Genomic DNA, 12,861 nt, shown 5'->3' on the forward strand with positions numbered 1-12,861 from the left:
CCGAACACGCCGCGTCCTCCCCGTCGGGCCCGCCAGGCGGACGGGCTGGTGCTCAGCAAGCCTTGGCGGGCTGCCCTCCCAGGGGCTGCGGGGTGTTTGCTCTGTGCCGGGGCTGGCGCGGGTTCGGGGGGCCGGGCTGGCTTCGCCCAGCTGAGGAGCTGGAGAAGGAAGGTCGTTTCATTGAGACGCGTTTTGTTACATTGACTTCTTCACAGACGGACGTGGGTTTCTTCGCTCAGAACCTTTGTCTTGTCTTTGCGTGTGGATCTGTGGAGCCACTTTCTCGTGATGAACCTGCCTGTCCTCAGGCTGTTTTGATGGGCTCTTGCTCGCTGAGCGCAAGCGAGTCTGTGGCGTCCCTGTCAGCAGAGCTGTTCTTTCCGCCTCAGATGCGGGGTCAGCGTGTGGTTGGCGGGACCCCGCGCCCCACAGCAGAACTGTGGTGGAGGCCGCTGTGGGCGCCGCGCTGGTGAAGATCTGGTTTCCACCAAGCAGTGTCACGCTCAGGGCCAGGGGACGCTGTGACAGAAGCACATTTTGGAGTTTTCACTGGGTCTGATGGTCTTTCCTGAGTCCTTCACCCCCGTGAACGAGCCCGGGGAGGGGACGTGAGGAGACCGGACACGCTCTGGTCCAGGCGACAGAGGCCCCCCGCCGTCCCGCATGGTCTGGGTGTGCGGGTGTCCGTCCTCCCGCCTTTGTAGAGGAGCCTGGGCCACCGGTCGCCGCGGGGTTGGGAACGTAGATCCAGCCCTGGTGTCGCCTCCCAAGCTGCTCAGAGCCGCTGCGGAAGGGAGCCTGGGGGCCGCGTGACCCCGCGGCCTTACGTTGTGCGTGCATGTCAGTGTTGTGATTTTTTTTTCTGACTGTCATGATTGTTTACAAGTGTCTTTCTCTCGTTCTGCTTGATTCCCCTTCGTCTGTTTTTCTCCAGGAGCTAGACCAGGGTGACCAGGTAGGCGTGCTGCTGGGGCTGCCCCGGCTGCGCTGGCTTGGCCAAGTTTCTCATGCTGCTTCCATGTCCACACAGCACCCGGCCACTGACCGAGCAGCCATAACACTCATTCGGCACCTCGACATGCAGCACCTAACCTCTGACTGCAGCCTTCTCAGCATTTCATAACTCTGCTTAACGCACTTCAGTGTGGATATGAAATGACAAAAGTTCTGTTTCTTCTCTTGATTGTTTATCCTCGGCTCCCACTCTCTGGATCTCATCTGGGGTCGCCCTGCCTGACCCGTGGCTGGGCGACAGGGTGGGGGCAGATGAGCGCCCGATGCTGAGTTGTTAGGCGTCCGGCCAGCAACTGCCAGAATCGGGGCGGTGGCGGGTCCCACGGGCACATGCGTGCCCGTCACAGACTACCAGATAGCGCGTGCCCACGCGGCGGCGGTCTGCGCATGTCGCTTCCCACCGACTCCAGCCACGCTGGCAGTTAGAGCCGTGCGTCTCTGCCCACGGGCCCCAGTGGGCAGCGGTGACCTAATGGCCACCGCGACCGGGCTCCCAAACCCCTCTGCGAGTATCTGGTATCTGTGGTGGCCGCCTGGGGACGCGGGAAGGTGCTGGTCTGTCCTCAGCAGCTTTCCAGACGCGCCTTCTCACTTGCGTGGCATCCGTGTGTCCTGAGCTGCTCACGGCGGGGCGCTCTGTCTACAGAAACAGAAGAACATCGCGGGGGCACTGGCCTTCTGGATGGCGAACGCGTCGGAGCTCCTCAACTTCATCAAGCAGGACCGCGACCTGAGCCGCATCACTCTGGATGCCCAGGACGTCCTGGCGCACCTGGTGCAGGTGGCCTTCAAGTAAGGAGCCTGCTTCGGGGTGCCCTGGTCCGTGCAGGATGGAGTCGTGTTCTGATGGGGTCTGTAAAGCGAACTGTGAATGCTTTACGTGGCCTCGCTGAAGAGGAGCGTCCAGGAGCGTGCAAAATGCTGATTTAATCCATTGAGCTCGGTGACATGAGTCTATTTCAGGGATTCAGAGGTTGATGCAGTCACGTTTTTTAAAGATTTATTTATTCATTTATACAAGCACTGGGCACAGTCAGAAGCGCGGGAGGGTGAGAGGATCCACCAGAGCCAGAGCGGGGAACAAAACAGGCAGAAGGACCGAAGCACACTGCTGAGGGGAGCAGCGGGCGGCAGGAGAGGTCTGCGCGCCATGGGGGACCCTCGCCCGGAGGCTGGGGATGGAACCGGCGCTGCAGAGGCTGCGGGCAGCTTCGCAACCCGGAGCTCAACCGCTGCGCCCCCAGGGGAGGCCCGCCATCACGTTTCTTAAAAGGAGAATATTCCTAAACAGCCAGATTGTTTTACGTCATGTGGGGCCACATCTGGTCACAGCCCCGTCACGCTGAGATAATCTGTGTTGTCTCCATGTTCTCAGATTCCTGGTCCACTGTCTGCAGACGGAACTGAGCAACTACATGCCGGCCTTCCTGGACGACCCTGAAGAGAACAGCCTGCAGAGGCCAAAAATCGGTTAGGATGCCCGCGTCTCCCCTCCCGCCCCGCATCTGACTGTTGGGGGGGCACTTGACGCAATGCAGCCGTCCTGCTGGACTTTGTCTTCTCTCTGCGGTCAGTCTGTCTGAGCCCCGTGTCTCGTGCAGAAGAACAGTCTGAGACGAGCGCTTGGGCATGTCTCGCTGTGGCCTGGGTTCAGTGGGCTGCTGCCCGGGCTCCCCTGCGCGAGGCCGTGACAGTGCCCCCCCCGCTGAGCGCCTTGTGTCCCGCAGATGACGTCCTGCACACGCTCACGGGCGCCATGTCGCTGCTGCGGCGCTGCCGAGTCAACGCGGCACTGACCATCCAGCTGTTCTCCCAGCTCTTCCACTTCATCAACATGTGGCTGTTCAACCGGCTGGTCACCGAGCCCGAGTCGGGGCTGTGCTCCCACTACTGGGGGGCCATCATCCGCCAACAGCTGGGCCGCGTGGAGGCCTGGGCAGAGAAGCAGGGCCTGGAGCTGGCGGCCGACTGCCACCTCAGCCGCATCGTGCAGGTGGGTCACTGCCGGGCCTGCCGGAGTCCAGTGTGCTCGCGGGCGGGGCTCGGGGGTGAGCGTGAAGCAGGTCCCCGCTGGGGGCTGCGCCGAGCAGAAGAGGTGTGTTCTCTCCTGGGGCCGCCACGCTTGGGTGCCCTGTCCAGCTTGGGTGCTCTGCTGGCCCTCGCCAGCCTCCTGGGGCTCGGCACACAGCACCCCGATCTCTGCTCTGGCCTCACAGGGCACCCCACATGTCCACCTTCTCATGGAGCATCCCACTGGGCCTGCTGGCCTCTTTTTAGCCCCCACTTCTGTCAAGTAAGGCCACAATCTGCGGGGGCTAGGGCTTCAACGTAGGCACTGGGGGACACACTGCCCGTCACGGGTGATGGCGACCTGCAGAACCCACATTCCTTAGCAGCCCTGTTTCCTGAGTGCCGTTAGGCCCCTTTCAGACAGCTCCCTCTGGAAGCTCAAATCGCGGTTTGCGGATGGGTAATAACGCGCTCTTCAGACCGGCGCCATAAGATGCGATTGTAGGAGTGTCTGGATGTCAGTAAATAGCACGGGCAGTAAAACAACAACAGTGGGTTTTAAAATTGACAGATGCATTTGTTTTGTCGTTGTAAATGCTTCACAGTTAACACTCAGACACCATGGTACGTTTCTTCAATGTGTGTTAACGCATCACAGAGCCAGCAACCACAAAGCAGACGCTGCAGTGGATACAGAAAAGTTACCCCGAAAATGTAGAGACGAGAGAGAGAAAGAGAGAGAGAGACGGGGGCAAGCTAACCCAGAGGACTCGGGGCCAGGACAGAGGGCGAGGGCCAGGAGCCTGCTGGTCTGGCGTCCCGTGCTCAGGGGTGTCTGAGATGCTAAGAGGTCAGAGGTCCCGGAAGCTGGCCTCGGGGCGGTGTGCTGAGCCGCTGCTGCACTGCGTGGCTGCTGCCGTGGACGGGCCCTGCAGGGCGGCTCTGCCCAGACACCCCCCAGCCTTAAACGACTTCGTGACCACGAGTGGGAGGTTCTCACTCCACATGTGTGAGAGGCCTCCGGGCACTGGGCTGCGGGCAACATCGGCAGTTGGGGGAGCCGAGCCCTTGACAGTGCCTGGCTCCCGCGATTGAGCTGGCAGATTCCTGGCTCAGGGCACCCCACGGCAGGGACTGGTCACTAAGTCCCTCAGGCCACGAGGCTGCGTGTCGCTCGCTCTTGAACAGGCGACCACTCTGCTCACCATGGACAAGTACGCGCCGGGCGACGTCCCGAACATCAGCAGCACCTGCTTCAAGCTGAACTCGCTGCAGCTGCAGGCCTTGCTGCAGAACTACCACTGCGCCCCCGATGAGCCCTTCATCCCTGCGGTGAGTGGGTGCTGCCGCCCTCGGCCCGGCCCGAGGGCGCCATGGCTGCCTCAGGAGAGCACCTGATGCCAGGGCGGGGCAGAAGCCCCACATTCCGGGGCAGAGCATTCCACATTCACGGGGTTAGTCCAGGGCATGGGTGCTGGGGGTGTCCTTGGCGGGGGCTGCTGGGATGCTGCCCGGGAGCCCCGTGTGCGGTGCGGCCTGGGGCTGGGTGCAGGCGCACGGTGTCCATGGGCCTGGGGTGTGGCCCGAGGCCACTGCACCCTTGAGTGTGTGGCCATAGGTGCATAGCATGCCAAGGCATGGCCTTGATGCAGCCTTGGGGGGCAGGTCACGTCGGGGTGGGCTGGAGGGTCGGCCCCAGGGTGGCTTCGTGCCAGCGCAAGGCGAGAGCAAAGGCCCTGGCCCCTGGGGCCCACGTTGGCCATGTCTGTCCTTGGGGTGTGCTGCGCTGCCAGGGGTGGGAGGGCCACCGTCTGCAGTGTGCCCAGCCACGGGGCAGGAGCGGGACGCGGGTGGAGCCCATGGGAGGAGGGGGCGCCCGGGCCTGAGCAGTGCGGTGGGGAGCCGGCAGCTCATGGTGTGGCGTGGTGCGGTGAGGAAAGGGCTTTACGGCGGCGTCACCTGTGACTTGGAAGGAAAACCTGCGTGGCCTGGGAGCGTGGGCGCTTCCGTGCTGCCTTGGTCACCTTCAGTGTCCTGTCAGCTTCCCTCCGGGTGCTACAAACATGCAGTTCTTAGCCCCTGGGAGCTAAACAGCTGTGCAAGGGCAAAATCCTGCTATCGAAAGGGAGAGAAGCACTTTCTTGCGGCGGCCCCGGCACTGTGGCGAGGTGCATGCGGAGTGGGTGCGGGGCCTGGGTCGCGCGTGGAGGCGCCTCGTGCCCGACGTCCCGCGTCACAGCCACCTCGCCCCTCCACCGCCCGCTCACGTGGCCTCTGCCCCCAGGACCTGATCGAGAGCGTGGTGGGCGTGGCCGAGAACACGGCAGACGAACTGGCGCGCAGCGACGGCCGGGAGGTGCAGCTGGAGGAGGACCCCGACCTGCAGCTGCCCTTCCTGCTGCCGGAGGACGGCTACTCCTGTGACGTGGTCAGGAACGTCCCCAGCGGTCTGCACGAATTCCTAGATCCTCTGTGCCAGAGAGGTAAAGGCCTGTCGGGACTGCCGTCTGGACGGGCTGTGCGCTGGGCATGTTTTGGGACCCCAAGGGTGCGGGCAGGGGTGGTGGCTGGCCCGGCCAGTGGGGGCCCTTCTGCAACAGCGCGCAGTGTGGGCTGAGTGGTCAGCAGGACAGTGTAGCCCTGGGGGGACAGGCACCGCCCCGGCCCTCTCTGCACCAGGCTTGTGTGGGCTGCACAGGGGTGGCGGTCCCCTGACAGCGGTGACTCGTGTGATGGCCGCTGGCATGCTCAGCTGCCCTCGTCTCCTGACCTCCTTTGCCTTTCCCTGGGCATGTGTCGTGACAAAAGGCCTGAGTACTGGACAGCTCTGTGTCTTTCCCGCTTCTCGCTGGGGAACTTCAAGGGGTGCAGGACCCACTTTGGCAAGCGCCAGCACTGGAAAGGCAGGATTAAGCCCAGAGCCTTCGCGCGTCTCACTGACCACACTCCCTCCATCGCGATCCTCCAGCCCTTTGGCCCTTCGGCTCACGTTCCGAAGCAGCTCCTTACTCAGAAGGCAGGGGCTCTGCACCTGCCTCCGGCCTGGGCCTCGGGGGCAAGGTGGTGGGGCGGGGCCGGCTCTGCTGTGGCCCAGGACAGGACAGAGCCTGGGGCGGCCCCTGACCAGGCTCTGTCAGGAGCCCCCAACCCCAGAGTGGGCCCGGCTGCGCTGGCCTGGCACGCCTGGCGTGTGTCCACCATGCACACCAGCCCTCACACCCCCTAGATGTGCTGTCCACGTTTCCTGCAGACACCCCACCCACGCACAGGGCCGAGGGGAGAGCCCACCAGGAAGGACCTCTGCTCAGGCTGGGCTGGACCTTCCTGCCCTCTTGCCAGTGCACGCACCGTGGGCTCGGTGCCCTCCGGCTTCCGGGCTGGGCCTCCGCGCCCTGGGGCGACTCAGCTGGGCCTCCCCACCTTCACGGGGCTGCCGCCTGCTGGGCTCCTTCCAACGCGCGGGGTCAGCGCTGGGACGGACAGCCCTGCTCGGGTGTCCTTTGTCATGCGCACAGCTGCTGGCTCGGGGCGCGGGACCGGCCTCTGCCAGGCTGAGCACAGTAAGGTCTCCAGATGTAGTTTCTCCCAGACCTTGCAGGCTCCTGTTCAGGCGCATGATAGAAAAGTGACGCATGGCGCGAAGACAGCGAGGATGAGACGTCTTCTCGCGATAGGTGCACGGAAAGTGTTCCATAAGGTCCCGCACCCTTGATGGCGACGAGACCTCGAAACAGGGTGGGAGCAGCAGGGAGCCTGGCTCGGTGCAGTAAAGGTCATAGCCACGGAGCAGCGGCCAGTGCCACACCCAGCAGGAGAGTGGGGTGTTTTCCCCTGGGGATCGGGAACAAGACCAGGGTGCCCATGGTGACTTCCGTTTCACCTGGCGCTGGACGTCTCAGCCGGAACCTTCAGACAAACACAGGAAATAGGGGGGGTGGACGCCACACGGACGCGGGGCCATCGGTGTCTGCAGAGGGTCCTTCGACCCTGCTGACGCCGGTGGGGACGCAGCAGAGGGGTCGGGCACAGAGCCAGCACCCGAGACTGTGACCTTTTATACACAACAGCCCCCAAGAAGCGGAAGAAGTTAAGGAGAAAGCTCCATGGAGAGTTGCTCCAAAAGGGCTAAATACCTCAGCGTCAGCCTCCCAAAGGAGGACACACACCCCAGCGAAGGCCACACCAGCTCGGTGCTGGCAGCACTGCCCAGGCCCGTGGGGGCGCCTGAGTGGCGCGTTGCCCCTGCTCCCCGCCAGAGGCCAGCCGCGCTGCTACGGAAACGGAACAAAGTGCTGACGTTTATGAGGAGACACAAAAACTTCGAACTGAAAAGCAGCTCCAGAAGACCAGGAGAGGAGCGAAGGTGCCCGTTGCCTGACGCCAGGCTCGCCCGTGACGCGGGCTGTTGGCGCAGCAGCGGGTGCCCGGCCCAGTGGCCTGGAAGAGGATCAGCAGCCCAGAAATAACCCTGCATATACCCCCCTCGCGCCTGGGGTGCGACACCCCAGGCCATCAGATGGGCGAGAGCCACATGTGAGGAAAGAAACATGCGTTGCTCGCCGACACCACGCATGAGGACACTCCAGGGGGACGAGGGACGTAGAGGGGAGACCGAGGGCAGCAACACCACGGGCCACGGCGGCGCGCCGCATGGGGCCGCAGGGGCTGTCCTGGGCGACTCAGGCCCTGTGAGGGGAGCTGCATGTAAACCGTTCAGCGGCTGTGCGGTGGAGGCTCCTCTGCAGGGAAAGAAAAGACAGAATGATCCAGTGAACACCCCGTTGGACGGGAAGCACGTTCATGCGACATGCAGCTGATAAAGGGATCAATATTCAAGATCTATTTTAAAAACTCATGCAGGTCAGCAGTAAGAAAAGACTGCCCGGTTAGCAGATACGCAGCAGAAATGGACAGATCCTTCCCCAAGAGGAGACCCAGAGGCCGAGAGACGTGAATGCTCATCGCCCCTCCGGGAAGAGGCGCGGACCCCACCTCGCTCCGAGAGAACCAAGGCCCCCAGCAAGCCGTGCTGGGAAGGGTGTGGAGGAAGGGCGCCTGCCGCAGCGTGGCTGTGAACGGAACGGGAGAAATCGTTGTGGGAAATGACCCGGATTTACCTTAAAAAGCTAAAAATGGAAATACGGCACAACCGGCACCCCCGCCCCCGGGCGGAGAGCCAAAGACTATGGAACCATCAATTTACAAATCCCTCAGCCCCACAGTGGTCAGGGCAGCAGTGTGGACGACAGCCAGGACGGGCCAGCAGCATCAGTGGACACTTGGAGCAGGAGTGGGGTAGCTGCGTGCCGTGGCGCACCACGCAGCCAGGGAAGAGAATGCCGTGCGTGAGATGCAGCTGTTTTCAACACGAAGGAGGGGTCTGGGAGAGCCGTGCACGGCGCAGTAAGTCAGAGCAACAGGAGCAAACGCCGCCCAGCCAGCCACGCGAGGACGTAAGACACTTCAGAGACCACAGGACGTCCCGAGGCCCGGGTTGGGGGGCAGAAGGGGCAGGGATGGGGAGCAGTGGTGGGAAACATAAATGGCAAAATAAGGGGAACAAGAAAATGCTCCCTGGGACACGTTAGACGGGAAGCCGCTTCACCCTCTCGCCTGGTCTGGGAAGTCGCTGCACCACGATCAGGGACAGCACTGCATGTCCAGGGGGCTCTTCGGGGGCTGGAGAAGCTCGGGGTGTCAAAGCGCAAGCGCTCGAGCGCGTGTGCCCCTTGCTGGAGGCGGGGGGCCGGCAGGGACACTGACGGCGCCCTCTCTCCCCAGGCTTCTGCAGGCTGGTGCCCCACGCGCGCTCCCCGGGGACGTGGACCATCTATTTTGAAGGTGCCGACTACGAGAGCCACCTGTCGAGGGAGAGCTCGGAGCTGGCAAGTACCGCGGGGTGGGCGCCGGGGGGTCCGCAGCGCCGCCCACGGGCAGAGCGCCTTCCCGTCTCCTTTCAAGCCCAAGCTCATGTGAACGTCCTCACCCGTGATCTATGCCAGTTTTTAGCGGTGGCGTCTGAACCGAAGGTCCTTTTAAACATTGAGCTCGTGCGCGCTCGCTCGCAGCAGCCGTGACGCAGCCGGGTCTAGAAGCGAGTGCAAGTGGTCGGCTAATGCGTCTCACCAGAGTGTTTTTCTTTGGGAAAAGCATTTTCTTTCCGCGCTTCTGCCCTCTCGAAGCGCGTCGGGGCGCTGGCTGCCACCCAGTCTTTGAGAGGGGTCAGTCCCGGCACTGACAGCCGCTCGGTCATAAGGGACACTCCGCTTTGCTCCGCGGAGACTTTCCACCAAGTGAGGACACTCCGGCCTGGCAGAGCGGGAGCAGGCCCAGGGCCCGGCCCGCCCGCCTGGCGTGTCTGCTGTGTCCGTCCAGGGAGGTGCCGACACAGCGCCGCTGCCTTTTGAACTGCCTGGTACATTTTATTTACTTCAAATATTTTTCTGTAATTGCCATTCTCGGCTCCCAAGCCAGTCACGGGGCCAGCGAGGGCCGAGCAGAAGTGAGCACACGTCTGTCGAGGCCGCCGTGGGTGACCTCGCTGTGGGCGTGGCAGTCGGTCGCCTGTGCCCTCGGCGCCAGAGTGCAGTGTGCAGGCCGCTGCTGGTCCGGGAAGGAGGGGCGAGTCTCCTCAGCGGGTAGGCCCAGGCTGGCTGTCCGGAACCTCCACGTGGCCGGGCCAGGCCTCGCCTCGGACCCAGAGGAGAGAGGTGCAAGGCAGCGCCGCGGCCCTTGGGCTCCACAGCCTCCGTCCCGCGAGCGGCCCCTGACCTGAGCACGCCGTCAGCCGCGGTGTCTGCGCAGCGAGGGGCCGCCCACGGGGGTTGCGCCACCCCCAGCACTCCGAGTGGGTCCTCCAGAGGCGGCTCCTCCAGCCCCAGGTGACAGCAGCAGTTCCCCTGCCGGGCTTGGTAGGGAAACTGCCTTGGAGGGGAGACGCCGGCGCTCTGCGTGTGTGCAGGGCCCCTGGGAGCGCAGGCCTTGGCTTTAAGCAGTTTTGACGTCCTCTCGTCTTGCTTCCCTTGAAGTGTGCTCTCTCTGGCTCTGGCCCTGGGCGGGCGAGTCGTGTTAGGGCCCTTGGCCGTGCGCCCTTGTGCGCGCCCCAGCGTCCCCTCCGCGCCGCCGTGGCCACGGTGGCCGCCTCGCTCCCATTCCTTTGCGACCGAGAGCCCCCCCGACAGGCCTCACGCAGCCCCATCGGGGCCGCCCGGTGCCTGGCTTTGCTCCCTGCGTGGCCCTGCTGAGGCCGCCACTACCGAGAGCCAGAGGCGCGGGTCGCTTCTGTCGCTGCCCTCCCCATCGGGTGTAAAATGGGGCTCAGTTTCTTTGCAGAAGCCCGGGCACTTCTTCCTGGAGGTAACACAGGCAGATCTTTAGTTTCGCTCCCGATGATGCTGGGAGTGTGGTGGTGTAAGTTCGGCCCTGGGAGCGTCGTGTGGCCCGCACGGCGCTCAGGGTCACCTGTCAGGCTCCTGGCGCGTGTGTCACCCCTGCTCTCCCTGCTTCCTGGCAGCTTCCCCTCTCCACGGTGAAACAGCCTTTGATTCTGTCCTTAGACTCACCCGTTGAGGAAAGAGCCCGAAGTCATCACCGTGACCCTGAAGAAGCAGAACGGGATGGGCCTCAGCATCGTGGCGGCCAAGGTGGGTGCGACACTGCGGCCTGCGTGGGGCCGGCGCCTCGGGTGCAGCTGTGGGAGGAGCGTGTGCCTGAGGAGACCCGTGCCAGCCGGGTCATTCTCGCCTCTGGGAGGGCGGGGCCCCTGGCAGCAGGTGTGAGCGCCGTGGAGAGGGGCCAAGGGTGCCGCGCCTTGGGAAACTAAAGGCGCTGCCAGCCCCGTGCGTGGGCAGAGCCTGCCCATCCCGGCGGATCCTGTCCTCGGCAGGGCCTCCCCGCAGGCGCACGGCGATGTCCCAGGGTCGTGGACAGTGGCACCTGCCGCACAAGTGTGGACCCGCGTGGCCTGAGACGCGGGTCTCTGGCGCGGTGGCTGGCTGGGGTCCGCTTTCCTCCCACTCACCTGCAGTGTCTTGGGTCCGCGGGCAGCAGCATAAGGCCCAGAAAACCACTCACCCCGTGTCCCCAGTGCTGACCTCGCTGCTCATGCCAGGCAGCCAGCCCTGGTTGGCGGCCCCCCGAGTGCTGCAAGCTCGAGGCAGGGAGAAGGCTGGGGCTGCACCCCTGCCCCGAGAGCTGTCCCTCTCGCCCCCGCACGTCTGCCCCCGAGGCAGTGTAGGACATTGCCAAAGGCTTGGAGCCTAGCAGGGCAGGGCCTGCCTTTGCCACCCAAGAGCTGTGGGCCTGGGTGTGGAGCTCCCCTCTGCCTCTGAACCGTGGGGGGAGCAGGCCGGGGCGGCGGGGCGGGGCTGGCCCCTGCCTTGTACTGTGGGTCCGCTGGGGAGCACGTGCTGTCCTGCAGCCCAGCCCGAGGCCACTGATCCGGCGTCAGCCCGTAGCCCTGTGCTGGCCACGCGGTTTCCTGTCCTGCTGGCGCCGTGGTCTCTGTTGGCCCGTCCTGCGGCTCTCCCGATTGGCGTAGGGCTTGGCTGCGCACGCAGCCTGCGTCCCCTCTGCTGTGGCCGGCTGAGGGAGTCCAGGCGGCCTGGAAGGGTGGACCTGCAGTTTTCCTTTGCAGAAGTTGCTCTGGGAAAGTGTCTGTGCCGCTGCCTGCTCCTCTCGGACAGCCCAAGGCTTCCTGTTTAGTTTGGGTTTTAAGGTTCCAAACAACTGCCTCCTTTTTATTTTTCCAGTTCTTTTTAAAGTTTAATAAAGTACAAAGTGCAGGCAAATCGGAGCCGCCTGGTTACGTAAGAGTCGGAATGCTCCGTGGCTCTGGGTCGTGTTGATAGACGCCCTGCGGTCCCCGCGCCGGCGCCTGTGGGCCCGCGCAGGCCCCGTGTGCAGCGCCCGGGGCCGAGAGGCCTCGGGCCGCGGGTCAGGATGTGGTTCTCCGTTGTCGGGAGGACCGAGCTGGCGGTGAGTCGAGCGCGGCGTGGGGGGCGGGTGGCTGCGGTGAGTGGGAGGAAGCCTCTCCCGGGCCCGCTCGGGCCTGTCAGTGAACGGGGCGGGGGGGGGCAGCGGCCGGCAGCTGCGCCCTCGCTGGCTGCTCTGTGTGTCGGAGCTGCCGGTTCTCAGGGGCCAGGCGGGCGCAGGGAGCCGGCCGCTCTCTGAACGGAGAGACAGCCCTGCCGTGAGTCCTGGAGCTCCGGGGTGGTGGCCACCGCCCTCGGCCGCGTCGGGCAGGGGGCGGGTGTTCACACTCGGCCTTTTCTCAGAGTCACCGTGAGGACGGCAATTAGAACGTGCGGGGGTTGGTTCTTTTATTTTATTTGAAAATGGTTGCGGGAGGGAGGAGGTGCCGGCGAGGGGGCGGGAGAGGCCCCGGGCCGCGGGGAGGGGGGGCCCCGGGCCGCGGGGAGGGGCGCGGGGGAGCAGGGCCGCCAGTCTGAGTCTGAGCGGGGCCGCTGCTGGCCCTCCAGGCCCTCTCACAGCCACGTGGGAGAGACCAGCGAACAAACAAACGAGGTCAGGAAGCGCCGGGTTCCTGCCGCCGGGGCGCCTGCGGTGGGGGCTCTTCCTGGCCAGCGCTGAGGTCACCGTTCGGCCCAGCGGGGCCCTGGGCCCCGCTCATCAATGTGGAGCATCCCTTGTGTTCTTGTTACAAAGATAAAACCAGATTATAGAAAAGAGTAATATTTGCTGACTTAATAATGGCTCGAGAGCTGGAGCTCTGAGCGCTGAGTTCAGACAGTGCTGACGTGACGGGAGCCGGCAACGTCGGGGCGGCTGCTCCGGCTGCCTGTCCCCCCCGTGGGCGCGGCTCTGCTGGGCCGAGGC

General features: G+C 64.3%; 1 protein-coding gene across 6 annotated transcripts in view; it reads left to right on the forward strand.

Moving 5' to 3' along the window:
- Positions 1–12,861, forward strand: part of AFDN (afadin, adherens junction formation factor) — a 68,170-nt gene that overhangs the window by 35,973 nt on the left and 19,336 nt on the right. For 3 of the 6 annotated variants that reach the window (XM_037520711.2, XM_037520715.2, XM_054697975.1), the window contains 8 exons: positions 935–955; positions 1,661–1,806; positions 2,390–2,484; positions 2,742–3,007; positions 4,213–4,356; positions 5,309–5,507; positions 8,806–8,909; positions 10,581–10,667. In XM_037520711.2, coding sequence (XP_037376608.1) covers positions 935–955; positions 1,661–1,806; positions 2,390–2,484; positions 2,742–3,007; positions 4,213–4,356; positions 5,309–5,507; positions 8,806–8,909; positions 10,581–10,667 — 1,062 coding nt within the window. The remainder of the gene's footprint in view (positions 1–934; positions 956–1,660; positions 1,807–2,389; positions 2,485–2,741; positions 3,008–4,212; positions 4,357–5,308; positions 5,508–8,805; positions 8,910–10,580; positions 10,668–12,861) is intronic. The other 3 variants (XM_037520713.2, XM_037520712.2, XM_037520714.2) reach the window with 1 other exon arrangement.

The sequence above is a fragment of the Talpa occidentalis genome, unplaced genomic scaffold (genome assembly GCF_014898055.3).
Source record: "Talpa occidentalis isolate TD23 unplaced genomic scaffold, MPIMG_talOcc4v2.1 talOcc4.2, whole genome shotgun sequence".
NCBI classification, from domain to species: Eukaryota; Metazoa; Chordata; class Mammalia; order Eulipotyphla; family Talpidae; genus Talpa; species Talpa occidentalis.